At 39.2% G+C, this 24,001-nt stretch overlaps 1 protein-coding gene across 3 annotated transcripts in view; it reads left to right on the top strand.

Annotated features, from left to right (window-relative positions):
- Window positions 1-6,929: 6,929 nt before the first annotated feature.
- rgs6 (regulator of G protein signaling 6) overlaps window positions 6,930-24,001 on the top strand; it is an 81,155-nt gene continuing 64,083 nt past the window's right edge. Inside the window, exons 1-2 of one of the 3 annotated variants that reach the window (XM_088353767.1) lie at window positions 6,930-7,260; window positions 20,853-20,948. In XM_088353767.1, the coding sequence (XP_088209893.1) occupies window positions 20,865-20,948 (84 nt within the window). In that variant the 5' untranslated portion in view covers window positions 6,930-7,260; window positions 20,853-20,864. Of the gene's footprint in view, window positions 7,261-18,771; window positions 18,910-20,852; window positions 20,949-24,001 lie in introns of those variants that run through there. The other 2 variants (XM_088353766.1, XR_015852802.1) reach the window with 2 other exon arrangements.

Genomic DNA, 24,001 nt, shown 5'->3' with positions numbered 1-24,001 from the left:
TATCTTCGAGCCGTTGGCAGGGGACACCCTGAACTGGTGACAGAGACAGACAACTCACTCGCTCACACACACCTAGGGACAATTTGAACCGTCCAATTAACCTGACATGCATGTTTTTGGAATGTGGGAAGAAACCGGAGTGCCTGGAGGAAACCCACACAAGCACGGGGACAACATGCAAACTCCACACAGTAAGGTTTGAATCCATGACCTTAAAACTGTGCCGCACATGTGGAAACCACTGTGCTGATGTGCTGTAGAATATAATCACATTAGAAAACAAAAAAGACCAGATAAACCATAACAACTTCAAGTACTGTAAATACTTGCATATAAGCCTACATCGCATATAAGCAACCCTGTAAAAATGCTTTAAATTAGCTACATAGTAAAACAAGTTCGGACCCAAAATGCTTTTTAAAAAATTGTGTACCTTTACAGCGATAATTACTGACTTGTGTAGATAATAAAGATCAATATACTGGTAAAAATTAGAAATGTAACATTTTAAACCATTTACTGTACCTTCAAGCAGTGCTTTAATGGCAGACACTTGAACAATATTTTTGTATTTTTTAATAATTTCCTTCTTCAACTGGATTGCTGTTGTCACTGTTTTCCACTTTTCCTTCCCCTTTTAACTATCTTGGGGGGCATTATTATGGGCAAAAACAGGCAATAAAACAAACAAAATCACAAAAAAATTGAGATGTAGTCCCTCTCAAAAACAAATGGGATGGCTCTGATTGACTGAACAGGAAAAAGACATTGAGTAGGGCACTATTGCCATCTACTGTGTAATTGTCCCTCTGTTTTTTCTTCTTCTTTGTGTTAATTTTCCAGGGCAAAGGTCTGTGACCCACTTTTAGGTCCCGACCCACCAGTTGAAAAACACTGCTTTACACAGTCTCTTTTGATGATGAGTGGAGTAGGGTCCCATCTTTCTCTTCGTCAAGTATGACTTCCTCGGGTTGGGTGCTTTGTTTTTCTCAACGCCGTGTTTTTAAGAGAAAAGCCATTTGATTCCTTTTAAAAGGCTTCTTATTAGAGGGAATCAACCAGGGGGGGTTCTAAGCACAATTATGGTGAAATGAAACATCTCGAGAAAAAAAAAAAACAAGTGATTATTACGAGGGAAAATCTGTTTCGTGTTTTCTCTCTCCTCAAATCCCTCTCGGCTGTGAGCACCCACCACTCAGCCCCGGTTTAGATTTTGCTAAAACAGTTTCAGAAGCCGCATATTGTGGAAAAGCCACTTTGTAACCGCCTGTATACAAATAAATGAGTCTCTGGAGGGCCTGCCCACCCATCAAGTGTGAAATTACACCAGCAATCAATTTAATGTCAGCTCCCTATTTCTGCAAATGAGCTTTTCAGATATTTCAAAGGGGACATATTACACTAATGGACTTTTTATTGTGTTTGTACTTTGAGTCGGGCTTTATCAAACAACCGGCTACGTCAGTTATGAATATCTCTCTCCTTTGGCGGAATTCACAGTTTTAAAGTTAAAAAAAAGTTGACTTTAGTCAAGTCAAGTCATGTTTATTTGTATGGACTTTAATCACAATGAGTCTCAAAGGGCTGCAAAGACAGATTATAGCAAACCACAGACTATTCTGACACCATCCCCTGATCTAAAACCTACATGAGGGCAAATATTACACAGATATTGTCAACATAAAATATAGGTTATTCATAAGCTATAGAATAGAAGTGTGTTTTAAGCTTAGATTTAAACATTTCCACTGAGGTTGCGGATCGAATCTCAGGGGTAAGAGCATTCCACAGCACCGGGGCCCGGACGGAGAACGCTCTCGAACCTGCGGAGCGATTCTTGGCTCTTGGGATCACTAGTAGACCAGCGTTTTCAGAGTGAAGGCTCCGGACCGGAACATAGGGGGAAATTAAATCTGAAAGATATGAGGGAGCAAGTCCATGCATGATTATGTATAGAACCTTAAAATCACATCTTAAGCTAACACGGAGCCAATGCAGGTTAGGTAAAATCGGGGTAATGTGATCAAGCTTTCTTGTCTTAGTTAAAAGCCTCGCTGCAGCATTTAGTGAATTGTGTAGATCTGAGGAGAAAATGGATTGGAGAGGGCAAGGCAGATATCTGAAGAATTTGAGGTGGTGTGTTTGAATAAAATTATTTATTTGTGTAACACTCAGGGTTGGGTAGGGTTACTTTAACTTGATTACTTTCAATTACTTTTGGATTACTCCAATACCAAATATGCTAATAAAAGACAAAAGAAACTAAATATGAATACAATTACTAAATTTTGTGCAGGCTTGGGGAGTAACGGAATTCATGGAACGGCAAAAATGATGTTGGCAAGCTGTTTGGATTTATTTTCGTTTTATTTCTTTTGCATTTTATGTTAGTTTTGCCGGAGATCAAAGAGATGAAAGCCAGGAGAGAATGCTTACCACGTGTTGTGAGTCATCATTTTATTCATATTTAGTTTATTTTGTCTTTTATTAGCATATTTGGTATTGGAGCAATCCAAAAGTAATTGAAAGTAATCAAGTTAAAGTAACCCTACCCAACCCTGATTAACACATTTTCTTCTAGGTTTACCTACAAAATAAGTCATAGTTTGCGTGTGCATTATACACGAGATTCTACAGTTGTATATTAGTCAAAAAATATCGCTGCTCACAACTGCAAAATGTTGGATGCAACAGAAATACTATCATGGGCAGAAACAGGACTATGTAATACTGGTCTGTTACCTATGGTTACGCAGTTATGAATGTTTTTTTTCTGTTACAAAAACTATTGTTTGCTGTGTTACAGATGCTGCCCTACTTACAAACGAGATAGTTTCCGGACGATAGTTCGTAAGTTGAATTTGTTAGTAAGTTGCTACAGTGCTATATTTTGTATAGAATGTATGTTTGAGGTTTATATAAGTATGTTTAAGGCTTGTTTAAGTAACCTGTATGGTTTTGTATTTGTCATGATTGCTGATTCGGGACACCTATGACTGCCCAATTGGCGCCAACAGCCCTGAGCGCTGATTGGTTCAAAGACTCTTTTTAAACCCCCTGGCTTCCAAGAGGAAGCTGTCAGACCGTTTGCGAACCTATGCTCCCAGGTAGGCAAGCCCATACCTTCCGACATTTTCCTGCCCTGTTTTCTCCTGCCTGATACCTGTTGAAGACCTGTTTATGGACCCGTTTCTGCCCTGCTCTTCAATCCCGACCATCGACCTGTTTTGCCCTGTTTCCTCTGATACCTGTTGCCGACCTCTTTTCCGGACTCGATACCGCCCTTGCTCTCTTGTCCCGGCTATCGACCAGTATCCCTGCTGCCTACGATTATCCTCGCTCGACACGGAAGTGCCACTTTCGCGTTCCTCCCACCTGCTACCCGTGTCCGTCGATCATCGGATCGTGGAAGCAAGCACTGCTCTCTCTCTTTATCAATAAAACTGAGTAAACAAACGCTACTGGGTCCTGTCTCCGTTTCTGGCTTGTGACAGTATTAAAAAATAAAAATTTCATAAAAATATTTGTTCTATCCGAAACCGACTTTGATCGTGGTTGAATCAAGTATTTATTACTATGTTAAACACCAGAATACAACAAAATTGTGCAAAAAAGACCTAACAGTTAGTAGTAATCACATTTCTTTCATACAAAGCCCTCAAACTACGAAAGTGTTGGGCATATAGTGAAAGGTGTCACTAGGAGGCGTGCTTTCACTGTCAGTGTCAGACTCTGAAAGCTTTGGATGGATAAAGTGAGAACGAATTAATTGGCTGATGTAAAATATTATTCTAACAGCCCTAAATTAGTAACACAAATCTCATAAAAAAAGCATGTTAAAACAATATTTTACCAAGACAACAACTTAAAACATCCTCACCTTCTTAATTTGTTTCTTTGACAGTGTTATGTAAATAAACAAATAAAGCAATTGTGCCCCAAATAGCTAGCAACAGCCCTGTTAAAGGATATTAAATCAAAGTCGGTATTGCGGTCATAGTCAATACATGATTTTAATCATGGCCGCACGTATTCAATGTTTGTCACTTTATAATGCTTACATACCTGTCAACCTCCACGGCTCCATGCCCTTAAAAACGGTCGTATTTTCCCTTAAACAATACAAAAAAATCTTACACGATATTTTATTTATGTAGTTTAACATGTTATATTGTACATGTGTTTCGTTATATCATATATATTGGTAATCAACATTTTGTAGTGAGATACTGAGTTGCTCGACATGAATGAGGTTTACTATAAAAACAATTAAGTAGCTTGGACGTTCACTGTAGAAGGAAAAAATACATGCAAATGTAATTAGGTAGAATTTTCTTTTTCAAATTCTGAATTCATTTTCTGCAATAAATTATTGTTGGTAATATACTGATTAAAGGGATAACCACAAACCTGTCTTTTTTCATGTTCTCCTTTTATACTTCCTTTTTATCTTAACTTCTTTATACAACATAATAATTCGTAATTTAATGCATCAAAGCAAGTGAGCCGTTTGAGAGCCGGTTCTCTTTAATGAGTTGAGCCGAAAAAGCCGGTTCTCTAAAAAGAGACGGACTTCCTTTCTCTACACAACTACCACAGAATGATGCATGATGGGAAATCCACAGGCGGCAGACGCATGCGCACAGTAGCATCAAACCCTCGCTTCGTTTGTAACGAAAAAAACAATACCGAGATAGAGGCTACCGCGGCGAACTCGTTTGACTTGATTGATTTGCCGTTTCGTGATAGTCGGTGTTTACCGGATGGTACCCATCATTGACAAATTTGTGTTTTTCCGTACAGATTTTCTTGTACGTCGTACACGTCTTAAAATGCATAATAAATGTACTTTGTACGGCAAAAACGTACAGGTTGACAGGTATGGGTGAGCATTATAAACCAGTGCACTTTATTCACGAATAAATACCGTAATTCAGAAGCCAGTTTTAAGCCACGTCTAATGTCTTTTTCATGACGGTACACCCGCAGTAGAGGGAGGCACCACCGTGGTTCTTTTTTTTCCTTTTTTTTACAAGAGACAATACAGCTCCCCCGGAATTGCCTGCTTGAAGCAAAGCTGCTGGTGCGGCACTCGATTTATTTCTTCCTTCATTTGCTCTGCCTTGAAGGCAAATTGCAACAATCCTCATTTGTATGGTGGAGTGAAACATGGAAATGTGTTTGGCTGCAAAGCAATCAATATTTTTCAAAATTTTGCTGCTGAGAGGTAACAAGTGATGCACTGTGTGTGTGTGTCCATACCTGTATCCGCTTTATCCACTACCTAAAATCACCACTAGGTCGTCAACAGGGTTGGGTAGGGTTACTTTAACTTGATTACTTTCAATTACTTTTGGATTACTCCAATACCAAATATGCTAATAAAAGACAAAAGAAACTAAATATGAATAAAATGACTACAATTTGAGCAGGCTTGGGGAGTAACGGAATACATGGAACGGCAAAAATGATGTCGGCAAGCTGTTTGGATTTATTTTCATTTTGTTTCTGTCGCATTTTATGTTCGTTTTGCCGGAGATCAAAGGGATCAAAGCCAGGAGAGAAAGCTTACCACGTATTGTGAGTCATCATTTTATTCATATTTAGTTTCTTTTGACTTTTATTAGCATATTTGGTATTGGAGTAATCCAAAAGTAATTGAAAGTAATCCAGTTGAAGTAATCCTACCCAACCCTGGTCGTAAAATTGGAATGAGTGATGCTGCCTAACGTGCCTGACTCCCCATTTCCCGTAAATAAAAAGCTTGTGTGAGATACGTCACGCGTTTGGGTTCTGATCCTGTTCTGGTTCATGACCTTATGATATATTAAAAAAATATCATACTGTACTTTGGCGGGGCTTTGAACAGATTAGTGTATTTACATACAAAATGCGTCTCTACTGAAGGATTTTATACATTTGACTATAAAGGATTTTATACTATTGACTCATAATGCAATGAACATTTTCACTGAGTAGGCTTTAGTTCAATGACAGGTCAGGCTGTTCCAAATGCAGAATATTTTGTCCAGTTCTGCTGATAACAGGACTCTTGACGAAGGACGGCAGGCGATGTTTTGACAAACGCTCTGTGTTGTTTTGAGTACCCCAGACATCGGGACGCTCGTCTAAGAGATTGTGAAGCCCAGGGGACTTCCTTGGCACGCCCATGCGAGGAGCCGGCACACTTTTATGCGGGGAGAAGATGGCCAATAAGAAAAAGCTAAAGGACTTTAGAAGAAGGCTTCCCACAGACTCCAACGTCACTAATTAGTCCGTTTGCGATGGAGTACACCTAGTTAAATCGTTAGGCAAAATAAATCTGTGAAGAAATGTCGGCTTTCCTGTTCATTTTTCCCTCAAGAAACGAGCGTGCATAAATCGTTGGGTGAATGTAGATTGTGTTTGGTTAACGGAGTCAGATAACTCATTCGAACAATTGGGTAAACGGTACATTTTGATCATTAATTCCAACACTACTTACGAACTTTTCAGGATTCAAAACAACTCCTAGGGATGAATAAAATTCGTAAGTAGAGTTACCACTGTCAAAGTTTCCACTTTGACTATCTCATGTGCTTCTTGGAACGTAACCCTCACAAAAAACGGGGGATTTCTGTAATTTTAGATCATATTACCGTGATAAAACCCCCACACACACCTTCTTTGCCATTTAAGCTTCAATTACTCCACCACCGTCGAAGGAAGTGACACGCGAAGGCGCATCCTCAAGCTACAAGTTTTTCCTCTCTCCCTATTATTATTACATAATGCAGTGATTTATAGAGATGATGTATAAAAATAACTCCTAGCCTACTTAGGAGAATAAGCACGCTAAGCTTTGTATGCTCGCCGGCAATACAGCATGCATTCACAACTTAGCCTCCTGCTTACAGTATTTCATGGTGCACTCCGCTTTACCTTCTCTCTAATTCCTTCATCGCCTCATCTCCCTCTCCCTCTATCCCACACTCACATCCTCAAGCAAACTGGGGGACGTGAGGATCTCCTCAACTAAAGCACTGGAGTGAAGAGGAGGAGGAGAAGGAGGAGGAGGAGGAGGAATACGCCGCAGCGAGCAACCAACTCCTGCATCTATCTACTCTCTCTCTCTTGTTCCTCCACTTCACCCCCTTCTTCTCCCCATCTTGCCAATGACACCATGAACCCACCCGCAGCTTGTTGCTAAGGAGGTGAGCCACGCCGGTGGAAAACGGAGAGAAGCGGACAGGATTGCGCCCCCCTCTCCGCTTCGGGAAGGTAAAAAGATGCTTCACTTTCTTTGCGTGGCAGGTGCACACCCACAGTGGACTGCTGTCTGTGTGAATCGGGGTGCGTGATTCTGTGTTTTCTCACTTTGGGTGACGTCCCACGACCACCGTCACGCTTGGGTTTATGAGTTTTGCTTCACTTTTTTTTAAAAAAAACAGACTAAGTTAGTGTCCTGACGTTTGGGTGCATTCTCAGCTGTGGAAAATACCCTGCCACCCTGATTCCTTTTCATTATTGGGTGTTTTGATTTTGCGGTGGACCAGGGCCGTTGCCAGACAAGAGTCTTGGGGTGGGGTGGGGGTGTATATCAAGCGCACTATTATAAGCCCCCATTTTTGTCAGTGTTTTTCAAGGGATGTGTTCCGCAAGTAGCGCTTTTAAATATGTAATGTTTATTACTGTGTTTTGTATTTTTTGTTGTCGCAGTGAAAAGTGAATATTTTTTTAGTTGTGTCATGCAAGGGTTGCAGTTTAAAGTTATTTCGTATAAAAATGAGGTAAAAGTTCATGGCAGAGTGAGATGAATAAATGTTATTATAATTTAGGAGAATATATATTTCAAAAACGTATTGATTACTTTTTTTGGAATATTACATCATTATTAGTATTATTAGTCTTTTTTGCCTTTTTCCTTATTTTTAAAATTGTATTCCGTTTTTATTTTATTTTCTTCTTCTTTTGTTTATTTTTAAAATGCTTTTAAATTATTTTTTATGCTTTTATTGCTTTACTGCTTGCTTTTAATTATTTTTTCCTGCTTGCTTTCTTATACTTCTTTTCTGTCTCTTTCATTTTTTCCTTTATTGTTTTTTTTCCTAGCTTTTTCTTTTTTCTTGCTTTTACATTTTTAATTTTTTTTCTGCTTCAATCTTCTGTTTCTTTTGTTTCTCTTTCCCCAGCTTTTTAAAAATATTTTTTTTTGCTATATTTTTGTTTTCTTATTTTTTTCTTTCCCTTTTTAATTTCATTTTTTTCTTCTTTTTTTTGTCTTTTTTTCATTTTTTTTCTCCACACTGCTGTAAGGATTCAATTGTGCGTAATCTTGGTGGTTTACCATAATTCCTATACTACAAGAGCAGTTAACAAGTTGTTTATCTCACAGCAGTGTATACTAATATTTTGGCAGCTAACGCAATGTTTAAAGTGTTACAAAATTATTTTCAGGCACCAATTTCATTTGTGTTTTTACAAGGCTTAAATGGCCATAATAAAGTTTTTTTTATGTGTATAACTTGTGTTCAAGGAGGGTTAGGAGGTAATACAGGTTATTCATTTTGGTTAATAATTTCATTTTATTCTTTTACTATATTTTTAACTTGTTTTTCAAATGATATTATATTTTTGTTGTTTTATTGTTAGACTAATAATGTTTAAAATGAGCAAAAATGATCTTCCAGTGGAATAAATAAATGTTTACTCCTGTCTAACGTACTTAAAAAAACAAATTGGGTATATGTCTTTTTTTTTTAAAGAGACAGTGTGTAATATTTAGTGCGTCCTAGTGGTACAAAAACTTTCATTCAGCTAGAAAAAGCATTGATTTAAATACTAGGCAAAAATATATTAATTATCATATCATATATGATAATTTTAATTAAAAAAAACACAAGTTGAGAAACGTGTATACTTTTTACATAGTAGAATCCCTTCCTAGACGTCGCCGCCATGTTTGTCAGCCATCTTGCAAACAAAAAACAGTGCCACGGAGCACAGCGTAGCACCGTGAGACAACAATGCCTGTAACATACAGTAGTCCAAAAAGTCCATAACAGCAACGACACGGATTCCCATCTCTGCCGGCTAGTCGATGCAGGCGTTGGCATGCCGCTGGTCCGCTGACTCATCTCAAATCGTCCTTCCCGTATCACCACCAGACAGGCAGTCGGAAAGAGACAGGAAAAGAAAAATATGAGGTGGGCATCAATCATAAGCTATTGAATAGAAGTGGGTTTTAGGTCTAGATTTATAAACTTCCACTAAGGTGGCAGATTTTATCTCCAGAGGTAGAGTATTCCACAGCACCGGGGCCCGGATAGGGAACGCTCTCGAGCGTGCAGACTTCTTCTTGGCTCTTGGAGTCTCAAGTAGTCCGACATTTTTCTGAGCGGGGCTCCATGCAGGTACACAGGGGGAAACCAAATTGGAGAGATAAGAGGACGCAAGTCCATGAAAAATTTTGTATGTTAGAAGAAAACCTTAAAGTCACATTTTAAGCCGCCTGGGAGCCAGTGCAAATTAGCTTATACAGGAGGGATACGCTCATACTTTTTGTCTTAGTCAAAAGTCTTGCTGCCTCATTTTGAACCAGCTCCAAACTTTTGATGCCAGACCTCGGGAGACCAGAGAGCAATACATTAACAGTAATCAAGCCGAGAAGTAATAAACGCATGAATCATTATCTCCGCATCTGATTGAGACAGCATCGGCGAATCTTCGCAAGATTGCGGAGGTGGAAAAAAGCTCGTCAAGTAATATGAATTTAAGGTTCTGTTGGTAGTATACAAAATCATGCATGGACTTGCTCCCTCATATCTTACAGATTTATTTTCCACTATGTTCCCGTCCAGAGTCTTCTCTCTGAAATTGCTGATCTACTAGTGATCCCAAGAGCCAAGAAGAGATTCACAGGTTTAGGGAGCGTTCTCTATTCAGGCCCTGGTGCTGTGGAATGCACTGCCGACTGAGATTCGATCTGCAACCTGAGTGGAACTGTTTAAATCGAGGCTTAAAACACACTTCTATTCCATAGGTTATGAATGACCTGTATTTCACGTTGACAATATCCGTGTATTATTTGTGATTGCAACATCCGCTGCAGCCTGGTCCTCCTGGAAGGGGGATTACCTCATGTGCAGTCCCTTCTCAAGGTCTCTTCATTTTACTCATGTTGAGGTTTTGAGTTTTTCCTTGGCCTCATTTAGGTTTTAGATCAGGAGATGGTGTCATGATAGTCTGTGGTTTGCAATACTCTGTGGTCTGTGCAGCCCTTTGAGACTCCTTGTGATTAGAGGCTGTACAAATAAACATGACTTGACTTGATTTGACATTTAACGGAAACAACAGATTAAGATCAAATATAACACCTGGGGTTTTGACCGAGTCACTACTGGTGGTATCACATTTGTCGAGGTTCAAGGCAGTGTTTGAGGACAAATCACAACAACGAGCTGGACCAACAATTAACATTTCAGTTTTTTTCTTGGTTAAGGCGCAAAAAATGTGACATCCATCTTTGTATCTCAGTAAGGCAGGCCTCCAGATTTCTACAACTTACTGGCCAGTTGTCTCCAGTGGCAGATACAGTTTTAGATATCAGTTAGACGTTTGACTCCTGCTCTCTTGTTAGCTGTCATAACGCTGCATTCGGAAGCAACACGATCAATGAATTTCATCCATTTTGCTTGACTCATCCGGAAAAGCACATTTAATTTAGTTTTTTTCGGATCACAGTTCTCCAGAAGTACAAGTTCACATGTAGACTTAGTGTCAGGATTTTGTTTACTTAAGGTTCTACGCCAACCTTAAGGTCGCCTATGAGCAGGCAGAGACGATGCAAACGATTATCCGTTTTATGCGCGAGCACGAATGTGCTCTGCTTCCATCCAACTCAACTGTGACAAAGAAGGAGCTGAGGGCGGATTATTACTTATTCTCTTTGAAGATGTCATATTGACCTGCATACGATGGCGGCGCGGCATTTGATTTTCCAATGTGTTAGTTTTATTTGAAAATGATTCAAGTTACCTAATAGAGGGTGTGATTTAGTAAACCGAAGCTACACGTTTCTGATGACACCATTTAAAATAATCTTGGAATTGACATTTGTATACTAGCAGTGTCAGAAAGGTTTCAGGATGGGCATCACAAATCCAACAAACTAAATGTATTTACTCTGATGTAATCCCCATCAGTTTTTTTCCAAGTTGGATTACTTTTTCTAAGATAAAAGGTAAATAAAAAGCTGGATGGACTCTGGAGATTTTTTTTTTTTAATCTGGTAGCCATGTTTGTCTTCAAAACGTTTCATTTATGTTCCAAAAATGACCTGTGATAGGCTAAATCTGTGAATCAGGAACCTTCGTTGTTTTTAAAATGATTAAATACTCGATTATAGTTTTAGACTAAAGAATAAACCCCTTTTACAGGCTGTTTATACAATACTGTATTTCCTTTTTTTTATTCAGGCTAATTGGGACCAGTAGTCCTCTCGATAAGTGAAAAAAACTTTTCCTCCCCATTTTCAACAAGCGCTCTGTCAGCCCCGATTTGTAGCGATAGTCAACTGGGGATAAAAGATCATGGTTGCAGGGGAGTTGTTCATTTCAGCCAAAAGGAACAAAAAAAGCTGCCACTCATGAAACAAATTTTGTTCTCTCACCCCTCGTATTCAGCAATAGTTGATGGGAGATAATGTATCGCGGTCAAAACAGTGTGGTTCATTAAAGGCGGGCACAGTACCCCTCTCGATAAGTGAAAATTCGTGAAGCTCTTCCTCCCCATTTCCAACATGCGCTCTGTCAGCCCCGATTTGTAGCGATAGTCAAGCGGGGATAATAGATCATGGTTGCAGGGGAGTTGTTCATTTCAGCCAAAAGGAACAAAAAAAGCTACCACTCATGAAACTAATTTTGTTCTCTCACATCTTGTTTTCAGCAATAGTTGATGGGAGATAATGGATCGCAGTCAAAACAGTGTGGTTCATTTAAGGCGGGCACAGTACCCCCCTCGATAAGTGCATTTTAGCTCGAGAGAACAAAAAAAGCTGCCATTTATGAAACAAATTTTGTTCTCTTACCCCTTGTATTCAGCAGTAGTCGACGGGCGATAATGGATCGCGGTCTAAACAGTGTGGTTCATTTAAGGCGGGCACAGTACCCCCCTCGATAAGTGAAAATTTGTGAAGCTTTTCCTCCCCATTTTTAACATGCGCTCTGTCAACCTCGATTTGCAGCGATAGTCAACCGGGGATAAAGGATCATGCTTGCAGGGGTGTTGTTCGTTTTAGCTTAGCACTAGTCGATGCGAGATAATGGATCGCGGTCAAAACAGTGCGGTTAATCTAAGGCGGGCACAATAGCACACTTTAATGTCCCGGATCAAAAATAAAAAAGCTCCCTAGTACTGGGTCACCTCTGCTATGGAGACTCAAAGTGACCACACCCTATCATTTTTCTCCTCATTTCCCCCCCCTGAACCTTTTTTCCTAGTTTTCGTTTCCGGGGTAAGCAACAAGAGAGAGAAACATCAATATCAGCTCATGAGGTGATGGTATCGTCTCAAAATTGCTCAAAAATCCCATTAGGTAAAGCGAGGCTTTTTGTCCCTGTTAACACGATACAAGTGATTTCCTCAGGCAAACCTTAAGCGCTTTGAGCAAGATTTCCTTAAGGATTACATGGCTATCGTCAGTAGAACTGTGCTCTATTCGACTCTGGGATTGCTTTAATGTCTCAAGGGACAGTGACTAGATATTTGGTAAAAAACGAGTGCTAAAAAGCACAAAGATAAAATACCAAGGACAGAGACCTAAAGTGACTAAAACGCACTTTTTTAAGTCTTTTGAGAGAGTGATCTTACAGAATAATGTTTAAACATTCTTAAAACACACGGACGCTAATGTTTAGAGAGCCTCCAAAAAGCATCAACGCTACTAAACTTGAATTCTTCCCTTTTTTTCTCGCCAAACCCCCCGACTGTATTCCCGCCAGGCAAACATGAGGAAGCGTGTCGACGGCATGTAATCCAACCCCCTCACCTCTATCTACGCAGGCCGATTAAAGGACTAACAAAGGCCTTAACCCATTTAATACACACAGGAGCCCTCGGTGGCAAAGTATGTGTGAGGGAGGGTTATGAAAACCCTTCGTGGAGCGGAATTAATTCAACGCCCAGCGTCAGGAGGGGGAACCGAGAGGGAGAGAGAGCCTGGAGAAAGTGATGGCGAGGTTGTAAATAAATCTCTTAACAGCCGCTCTCAAAAGCACTCGGTGGGCGAGTGGGTGGGGAAGGCGCTTTAATGTCGGGAGATCAGAGGTAACGCCATGTGATCAACACTTTCTAATAACGTGGAGGAATAATATTGCGCTGGTTTAGAAACTATACAGCTGGAGATTGCATGTGGTGTATAAGCATCACACCACTACCTTAACCCTAGGGCAGGGGTTGAAAACCTATACCTCGAGGGCCCATATTTTTTATTCATGTAGTTTAACATGTTGTATTGTACATGTGTTTCGTTATATCATATACCATAAATTCTGGACTATAAGCCGCTACTTTTTTCCCAAAATTTAAATCCTGCGGCTTATTCAGTGATGCGGCCAGCGGCGCTCGAGTACAAAAGGTAAGATTTAGACCGGTGGAATATATGCGCCGAGGAAGACTGCAACTTATTGGCTTGTGCATAGATTGAATTCGCGTAAACATAACCGCATCATGCAAAATGCAAAAAGAAAGGCACATCAAAAAATCCACCATCACCAACGGGTTCCGAAAAGCCGGTCTGCTGCGTGACAGAGAGGAGGGCACAGAATCAGGAGTTGATGAGAGTTCAAGCGACAGTGACAGCGCGAGTGAGGCTGCGGGAGCGTGGGACAACGTCTATATGACAAAGTTTCTTTCCGACACTGAGGAAGACGACTTTGATGGCTTCAGTTCTAAGGAGGAAGATGAGGACGGTTTACCGTGATTTTTACAAGTGATTTCCTCAGGCAAACCTTAAGCGTCCTCGGTTTACCGTGATTTTTACAAGTACGGTATGTTTTTTTAACAGACCCGTTTACTGTGTTGCGAGCGTGTTGCTAGCGTGTTGCTACCATTAACTGCCCTGTCACAGGCACCGTTTGGGATGAAAGTTATATTATTATTATTAAAGCTTTAAAAACTCTCTTGGCGTACCGTCTTCCTTTGTAAATATGTGTAACCATGTATAATATGTATTTGCAACTGTATATTTTTGTAATGTATTTATTTGTATTTATTTTGGACACTTATTCTGATATGTTTTGCACAGGCAAATGAAAAACAAGGGGCGTAACAAACGTTGGGTGAGGGGAAGTGGGGTAAAGGTGAGACAATAGTGGATTTATATTTTTCCCAACCTTACCTTTGGAAATATACACTTTTTTCCTTGGATTACTTTCAACGAGACCCGGACTCTGCAGGTTGGCATCAAACCTTAAGTTCCGGTATCATTTTCCGTTAATTTGGCCGGCTGTGATATTTGGACTGTGTACTTTAATGTAGGACATTCAGTTTCAATCGCGGGACTTAAAGTCGGGTTTGGGTTAATTTTGTGTTTGTGTTACATTTTCCAATGTGGGCGCTTGCGGCTTATATACAGGTGTGACTTGTGTAAGCACAAAATCGGTTTTCCTCTTAAAATGTGGTGGGTGCGGCTTGTAATCAGGTGCGCTCTATAGTCCGGAATTTACGGTATATTGTTAATAAACATTTTGTTGTGAGATACTGAGTTGCTCGACATGAATGAGGTTTATTATAAAATAAGTTCAAAAATTAAGTAGCTTGGACGTTCACTGTAGAAGGAAAAAATACACGCAAATATAATTATGTAGAATAATACATTTTCTTATTCATATTATGAATTCATTTTCTGCATTAAAATATTGTCGGTAATATACTGATTAAAGGGATAACCACAAACCTGTCTTTTTTCATTTTCTCCTTTTATACTTCCTTCCTTTTTCCTTAATTTCTTTATACGACATAATAATTCGTAATATAATGCATCAAAGCAAGTGAGCCGTTTGAGAGCCGGCTCTCTTTAATGAGTTGAGCCGAAAAAGCCGGGTCTCTAAAAAGAGACGGACTTCCTTTCACTACAATAACTACCACATGAAAGCCGAGGCTGCAGACGCATACGCACAGTAGCATCAAACCGCTTGCTTCGTTTGCAACAAAAAAAAGATACCGAGATAGAGGCTACCGCGGCGAACTCGTTTGACTTGATTGATTTGCCGTTTCGTGATAGCCGGTGTTTACCGGGTGGTACCCATAATTGACAAATTTGCGTTTTTCCGCACAGATTTTCTCGTACGTCATACACGTCTTGAAATGCATAATAAACGCACTTTGTGCGGCAAAAACGTACAGGTTGACAGGTATATGCGCGCCGTATATGGCTCTTTTCATGAGTATATACGGCTCGGAGAGAAAATTTGACAATAGTATATATATTCATGGCGTTCCAAAGTCGAGTGGTTAAAATCAGGTGTTGGCTCATTCAAGTCAAAGCAACGCTAAATAGCCTTTCATCGAGTATGCAGGGCACATTCTCAACTACAGTTTACATTCAAGTTCTCACATAGACATATCCTGTTTTGGCAGTAGGTTGCTAAGAAACCCTTCAAATGAAGGCTCATTAAACTATGTATGTTTACTGTTGAGATACTTTATAATAAAAACCCACAAACAAACTGTAAATGAATAAAAACGCCAGCAAGCCAATAAGAGCATTTTGATTGGGTGAGCGCTCGAGGTGGGCGGATCTCTGCGCACCCTCAGCGAACAAGTTTGACACAAAGAGCTGACATTTTTAATTGTGAGAGTCAAAGAGCCACACCATGCACTGACCTGCCATGACAGACACACACACACAAACACACACAATTAAAAACATATTATTTCCCATAACACACTCCTCTCCTTACAATACAACAAGTATTGTTCTTGTATTGATTTCAAGGAAAGTGTCCACCCTGAATACACACAAAAAACCTAAACATGAAACAAGGCAAAGAGCCACAGTATATAGAAAATATGATGAGGCAAAGAGCCGCATTCTTATTGGCCAAGAGCCGCATGCGGCTCTAGAGCCGCTTGTTCGCCACCCCTGTCCTAGTGTAAAAAAACTTTATTTATTTATTTTTATTACAAATAAGCAAAGATATGATAAACGTGCATGTTTAAAATACTGTTAAGTCGAGAAATCCCATTTATTTTACACAACATGGGCCTCACCTAGAAGGAACCGATGTAAATGTAGACCGTCTTGCAGCTCTGAATGTGTACCCAAATAAACAAAAACCTAGCTCAGAGCTGGGCAAAAAGTAGAAGAAAATGTGACGTGACTTGATCTGGTCGAGAGGAGTAGCAGGTGGATGCAGAGTGGTGGAGATTCAAAATGAAACTGATTACAGCCTTGCAACCTAATGAGAAGTAGTGATTTGCATGCCCTCTTTGTATTTCTTGATTATGAAATACATAAAGAATAACTTTACAGTTCCTCATGCTGAGGTCTTTGAGTTTTTCCCTTGCGCTCATGTAAGTTTTAGATTAGGGGATGCTGTAATAATAGTCTGTAGTTTGCAATAGTTTGTGCAGCCCTTTGAGACTCCTTGTAATTAAGGGCTATAGAGACAAACATGACTTGACTTGACTTGCTTTGTGGTCGCTTTGAGTCTCCAAATTTTGTATTCTTCTTTGCTCTTTTGAGCGCTCGTTTTCAGTTGCACTACTCAATACAGCATCTTGTGGTCAAAAATACACATTGCCCCTTTAAAAATACTTATTTTTCTCTCCAAAGTACTAACAACAATTTTACATGTTCATTTGGAAAATCTTCACTTTATTTTTAGCACTTTAGCCCATGACACAACTGTATTTTATTGACAGTATGTTTCAGAAAACTATAAATATACATTTTATGGTAAAATTTGCCAGACTTTGAAAGGTGATTAGCTTTGTAGAAGAGGTCCTAAATCGGGGTCAGGAACAAGCGGGTCTGTAGCTGAATGCGGCTCTTTGGCGCTTCTCAGTGACTCCCTGGCTTTTTTTCAAAAATGTTTGATAATGGAAAATGATTTGGTTTCTGTAGGACAAACGCAACACAAATATTCTTAACGTCTTGCAATGAATATAGGTACATACCGTAATTATGTATCTCTCTTTATGCTTCTCTCGTTCTCTGCATCTATATGTCTTTCTCTCTTATCTCTCTCTTTCTTTCCGCCCTTCTAGGTCACTTTTTCCTTTCTCTCTCTTCCCTTTCTTTCTCTCTTTCTTTATTCTCTCTCATTCTATCTTCATATTTCTCTTCTTTCTTTCTCTTTCTTTCTTTCTTTCTTTCTTTCTCCCTTTCTCATCCTTTATTTCCCCTCTTCCTTTTTTCCCTCTCTTTCTCTCCCTTGGTCTCTATTTCTCGTTCTCTTCCTTTGTTTCATTCTTTTTCTCATCCTTTCTCTTTGTCTCTCTTTCTTTCTATTTTCTACTCATCCCCCTGTGAGTGTTTTTTTTCTTCTACTCTATGGCGCGGAGCTAAAATGGGATTGTCTTCCTTGATTTAGTAGAAAAACGGGGATATCATTCAAACTGAGTCCCAATAGGATTTACTGTACGGTCTTTAAGGGGATATATACGTGTTTCTTTGTCCTTTCTTTCTTTCTCTCTTCCTTTCGTCCTGTCTTTCTTTCTTCTTTTCATCCTGTCTTTTTTCTCTCTTCCTTCATTTCTGTCTTTCTTTAGTCCTCTTTTGCTCTTTTTTTTCTCTTTCTTCCTTCCATCCAGCAGCCCTTTGAGACAACTTGTGATTAAGGGCTATACAAATAAACATGAATTGACTATGTGTTGTTATGCATAGCCTGGGTAGGGTTCCTTTAACTGGATTACTTTTAATTACTTTTGGATTACTCCAATACCAAATATGCTAATAAAAGACAAAATAAACTGAATATGAATAAAATTACTAAATTTTGTGCAGGCTTGGGGAGTAACGGAATACATGGAACGGCAAAAATGATGTCGGCAAGCTGTTTGGATTTATTTTCATTTTGTTTCTGTCGCATTTTATGTTAGTTTTGCCGGAGATCAAAGAGATCAAAGCCAGGAGAGAAAGATTACCACATGTTGTGAGTCATCATTTTATTCATATTTAGTTTCTTTTGTCTTTTATTGGCATATTTGGTATTGGAGTAATCCAAAAGTAATTGAAAGTAATCAAGTTAAAGTAACCCTCCCCAACCCTGTGCATAGGCTTATATAAAGTTTTTCAACCAGCTCAGTAGCCTAGATGGTAGTGTGCCCGCTTTGAGACTGGGAGGTCGCTGGTTCGCGCCTCGGCTGAGTCATACCTAATTGGTAAAATGGCGGCGCCCTCTGTTGGCTGCGGCTGCATCGGCTCGCTACAACGGGTCAGGTGTATCGACATTTCGTTCTGTGTACATTGTTACAAAGAATGACAATACAAAGGAAATTATTATTATTATTATTATTATTATTTTGTGCAACTCCAAACATGTTTTTTTGTTATGGTCCAATATGGCTCTTTCAGCATTTTTGGTTTGCCAATCCCTACCTAAAATGTAAATAATTACACTGAACAAATTAAGGGACAACAACTAATATGTTCCGTACTGTTGGCTTTGCTTATTAAATTTGTAATGATTATTCCCCAAATTGCTTAATTATGGAACATGCCATTAACATCTATTGGGTTCTTGAGAATGTGCCGATTTTTGTTCCTCATATCTCCACCTGGTTTCATTAGCTTCACTTCTGCCGACCAATCAGATCTTGCCAAATCTTGAGTCCTTCCCACCTGTTTGTCATTATTCAAATTGCATTTAGCTCTTATTGCTAAACTGCCCTTCTTGTTTGGTGGGGTCTCTTTTGTCCTAGTTGGTGAGTTTTCTCTTTTGAAATTAACGTTTCAGTTTTATATGGATTTAGTTTTTGTTTATAAAAGCCTGCTCTTGCTTTCTGCTTCATTTTATGATAAAGCAATTGCATTTACCTGGATTCTTACCTTAACTGCTTTTCCTCAGTTGAAACTGTTTACAGCCATTTCTTTGGTAGCTAGCCGTAGATGTAAAATCTGTCATTAATTAAATCAGTAGGTTACAAAGGGACAGTGTGTGATATTTGACCATTAAATGTCACAAGGAATAATATAGCTTACTCCGTGACCAAAACGCACCATTTTTCATATTTTTCTACATTCTTTCACAAGGTTTTTTTTTTTTTTTTATTGAGTACCCGTAGCAGTAGGATTGCAGACAATTATGTCAGCGCCTTCTAATTGAGCCTCATAGTATGTTGAATTAATGCTAATTTCTTGAGTATTTAAAAAAAACCCTCTTGAGGGATATGACCAAGATAGATGGATAGATGAATAAACGAGGAGTTGCAACCAGATCCAGACATTTTATGTCTCCGATAAGACTTGTAGACATGGTACAACAGATGGCCAACAGTAGTAGAATATTCCTACAAACACTTGTAATACCTACAGTTTTATCAACCACAAGAGCAGAAATTGGATAACAAGCTCATTTCTGTACTGCTATTTAAGGTTTTCTTGCATCAACATGAAGGTTCCAGTGTTGAAACAAACTGTTGGTAAACAATAATTGGTATGCTGTATCTGATATTTCATGACATTCGCAATGGTAAATGAACCTCAATGCTGTAAATTACCCAGCCAAGGACTGAATGATGACTGTTGTTCTCAGTTGACTTATCATTCAACCACTATCCTACTGGTTACATGCCTTAAGGCTTTTATTGGCTCAAAACTCGTACAGGCTTGATCGGTATATCAAGTGGTCTTCGGTGTCAGGCTTATCTTTTTTTTTTATTACGTGTTTAACCTGTAGTGTCATGTCTAATCTTGTGCCATTCTGTGTTTTACTACGTCATCAATGACAATAAAGACGAGTCAATTCAATTACTCTGTACTTTTCCTCTTACCTAGTCTCCAAAATCTTGTTTAAACTTGTGAAGCAAATTGATTTGTAGTTTCATTTTCTGTTTTACGTGCAATCCAATATGGCTATTGCTTAAGTCACGTGACCCTCAAAAGCCTATAAACCACAATAGTCAAGCTTGAGGCCCCTCAGGCTGGATGTGGCCTGCAAGGTTTACGGCTCTTCAAATGCTCTTCATTCATTCTTACAAATGATTTATTTTTTGCCCACTTCTGTTAAAATATTAAATGTAGGCTATGATTGCATACTACAGGCTTTTTTCATTTAATGTTCATGTAATGGGAATTTTTACATAAAGGAAATTTCTTCACTGTATGATGTAACTATAAGCTTACTGACGGGGCCATGAAAAAATATTGCTTTAATTAACTGGTCATGTTGGAATATATTTGTTTTGAGTAGGTTCAATTATGTTCCCTACTGAGTCATTTTTAAAATTTTCAACGATCCCCTCCCCCCAGCTTGACACTTTATTTATTTGAACCTTCCACCTTGAAACATTTATTGTTTTTAATATTGGACACCTGCAAAGGAGAGCTCATAGAATGCCAGCTCTTTATTTTGACTATTATTGCGCACTGTTTTTGACTATTTAACTATTAGCCAATCAAGTTGCTGTTTCCTCACATACTTAAGGGTGGATCTGCTTTTTTCATCTAGGATATGTAATAAAAAGGGCTCAGGGGGAAGGCTTTTAGAACGGTTGGGGCATTCTTATCTGAAGAACCATCTTTGCAAGTTCAAAAACCATTGATGTCTTCTCTCCTTATTTTCACTTAGACACCGCTCTACAACAAGCATGATGTTCAACCAAATTCTGTGCCGCTATTCACATGGTGCATCTGTTATGTCTGACAGGTCTGAGTGAAGATGGCGGAGGCCTCCAAAGAGCAGGTTGCCATCGGCTTGGCAGACCCGGATGAGGACTCCCCAAATATGATTGTCTACAGAAAGGCAAGCCTGACTTTTATTTTATTTTTCTTATTTTTTTGTCTGCATCGACAGGGCAGGCGATGACTCTCGGGTGGTGCCGACTCAATGGTGTGTGTCAAACTGCATCTTGACACTGCCATCTCTTGTGTTCGGGCAATTCTCCCTAGGGGTTGAAGCATCTTGTCACAAGTTGGACACTTTTCATGTCGATTCTCCTCAACAGGGAGAGAATAATGGGTTGTTCCGCTATAATTATTCTATGACAAATGTGCAAGTCCCTAATGGCCTGAATTGAATATCGATCGACAGTTATACAGAGAGAGAGCTGAGGCCTCAATTAATATCACATTTTGTCAGCTAGGATGTTCAAAATCGGCAAGCCTTAGCAAAGTGAATTGTGAGTCGACTAATCCCTCTTCCACTCATGAGCAGCACGCTTTGAGTCGTCGGCGATATGTGGGTCACTTTAAACGCCTATTGTGTCTATCCCTATTGTCCATTGGCCTCCTTCTCGAAAAAATAAACTGCCAGCCTACCGATACTTTCTACCGCAAATGAACCCCAACTCCGCACGTCTTCAGATTACGCCAAAGCGAGATTTCGTTATGTAACCGCTCAAGCCCGTAGGCGCTTTGTCAAAGCGGCAGGTTTCTGCTTGTCAGCATGAAGCCCAGTTAGGGGGGTGAGTTTTTTTTGAATGTTGCAAATAAGGCTCAGAAATGGTCAACTTGACAGTATTTAATGATCAGATAATACTTAATCTATTGTAAAACACAACTAAACAGCTGGAAGCTGATTTTCAGAATTTGATTGTTTGGCTTGTTAGCACTAGCTAGTGAACTGTGCATCAGTGAGGTTTGCGTCTGGTGAGGCACGGTCAGAATTAGAATTTTTTTAAATTCATCATTTTAATGGGCATCACAAGAAAGCAAACTGTTGCGTAGAAAGACGAAAAACCTTGTCTTGGCTTGTAAGATGGCGGCGCGACTACACGCAGCGGCTTCACGTGTCTCTCCAGTAAATCTTTTTACTTTAAGTGTTCTTTTATCTCTTATCTTTTCTTTGATAAATACCTGTTCGGCAACTATCACCTTAAGTCGCCAGGAACTTATTAACCTGGGTCTAAGATTAGATTTCGACTCTTTTCACGATGCAAAAAAAAAAAATACCTCACACGTATGTAAAATGGTACTCACGTACATGCTGTCTGCACTATGTCTGTTCACTGCTCAACAGACACCGCACAAAAACTGAAAACTCGTGCCAACACTACCTCATACGAATATAATGTTACTCAAGTCTTGTTCTTGCACATGTCGACTGCACTACGTTTAATGCTCAAATTGCACAATGTCTGACCATTTCCTTTTTTTGCACTATGATGTCTATGCTTGCACCAATGTATATGCGGACTATTTTTGCACCATGATGACTTTGCACCAAATGCAATATTGCACAACCGTTACGATACAACGTTATCACGACAACCCTGTATGTAACATCCCACATGCTGACATTGTTGTGTAAATACCATGTAAATTATAACTATAGCCTTATTCCCCTTGTTTTATAACATTATCTTCTCTGTTCCTTTATCTTCTTGCTCATACCCTCACTATGTGTAAAACTGGAGTGTCATGCCCAATTTCGTTGTCACAATATGTTAGCCCATTTGTAACAATGACAATAAAGGTATATTCTATTCTATTCTAAATGAAATGTATTTGCTGCTCCTTTTTAATGAAATCATCGGTAGATGGGTAATTCTTATGAAAAAGGTCCACGCAATAACACAATATTTTCTGGATAGTTTGACTTCCTCTTAGCTTGCCAATACTATCTCAAATTATGTTGTTTGTGGCAGAAGTGTGCGCCTTGTTCTCACTACCCCCCTCTGCCATGAGGCATGGGGATTGCGTGACTCACTCTGCATCTGTAGACACTCAGAGTAATTGGATGAATACTATTTGGATCACTAGTGATACCATATTCTTTACTAATTTTTGTAATTTGAATATTCTGTGATTTAGAAAAAAAAATCCAAAACATTGTAGTTCAATGAGAAAGAACTTAAACACAAAATATAACCATTTCATATACATATTTTTATTTCATATCTCTGAGGCACAGCCTCACCTGCCTCCCCTGACTATGCGTCACTCATCTGTTTAAGGCTTTGTTTTTACAGCCGCCGTGTTGCAATCTTTTGGATGCGGTTCTACAATTTCTAAATAAAAGGACGAAATGTTACTTATTTCGTGGGAAAGTACGAAATACTTTGATATATTCATCCATCAATTTTCTCAGCCGTTTATCCGCACTCAGGTGTGGAGGCTACTGGAGCCTATTCTTGCAATCTTTGAGCAGGGGAGACCCTGAACTGGTTTCCATCCACACAACTCACTCATTCTGTCACATCTAGGGACAATTTAGACCGGCCAAATAACATGAAGCATGTTATTAGAATGTGGGAGGAAACAGCAGTCCCCGGAGGAAACCCTCAGTGGTACGGGTACAACATGCAAACTCCGCATGGGGAGACCGCGGTTGCTGAAATCGAACCCTGAGCTCTGCACCATGGGGCTGTGCGCTATCCACCCAGACAGTTTAAAATTCCAAGCTACTAATCCTTGTTCTTTAGTAAAGGTATAGGTATTTGTGTTAGTACCTCGTTTTGGTGAACGCAAAAAATTGACCATTTATGATGGTTTGAAAAACAATTGGAAATCTGCACTTTTTGGGACGGTTTTATACTTTCTGAGAACAGTTTTATACATTTGTGTACATACAATTAGTAAATATTTCTGATAGTCAATGATAGTTCATTTGTTCTGTGTTTTAGCAGATTGGGTTGTATTAAGCCATTTTTTGTTTTTAGCTAAAGCAAGGTACCATCAATTGTGTTTTCCCGCCATGATATCAACACTCACTCACTGAATGATAAATAGTTCATATCCATTTGAAATAATGACTAAAAAAAATAAGTTAATTATCAGATTTACCACTATTAATCAAAAGATAAACCAATTATTGCTGTACTTGTTCCCAGAGTAACATTGAAACCCTGTAGCTCA

This window comes from Urocampus carinirostris, chromosome 15, assembly GCF_059441175.1.
Source record: "Urocampus carinirostris isolate Australia breed hairy pipefish chromosome 15, RoL_Ucar_1.0, whole genome shotgun sequence".
Lineage (NCBI taxonomy): Eukaryota > Metazoa > Chordata > Actinopteri > Syngnathiformes > Syngnathidae > Urocampus > Urocampus carinirostris.
The sequence above is the reverse complement of the archived record's forward strand: the minus strand, read 5'-3'. Positions and strand labels throughout refer to the sequence as shown.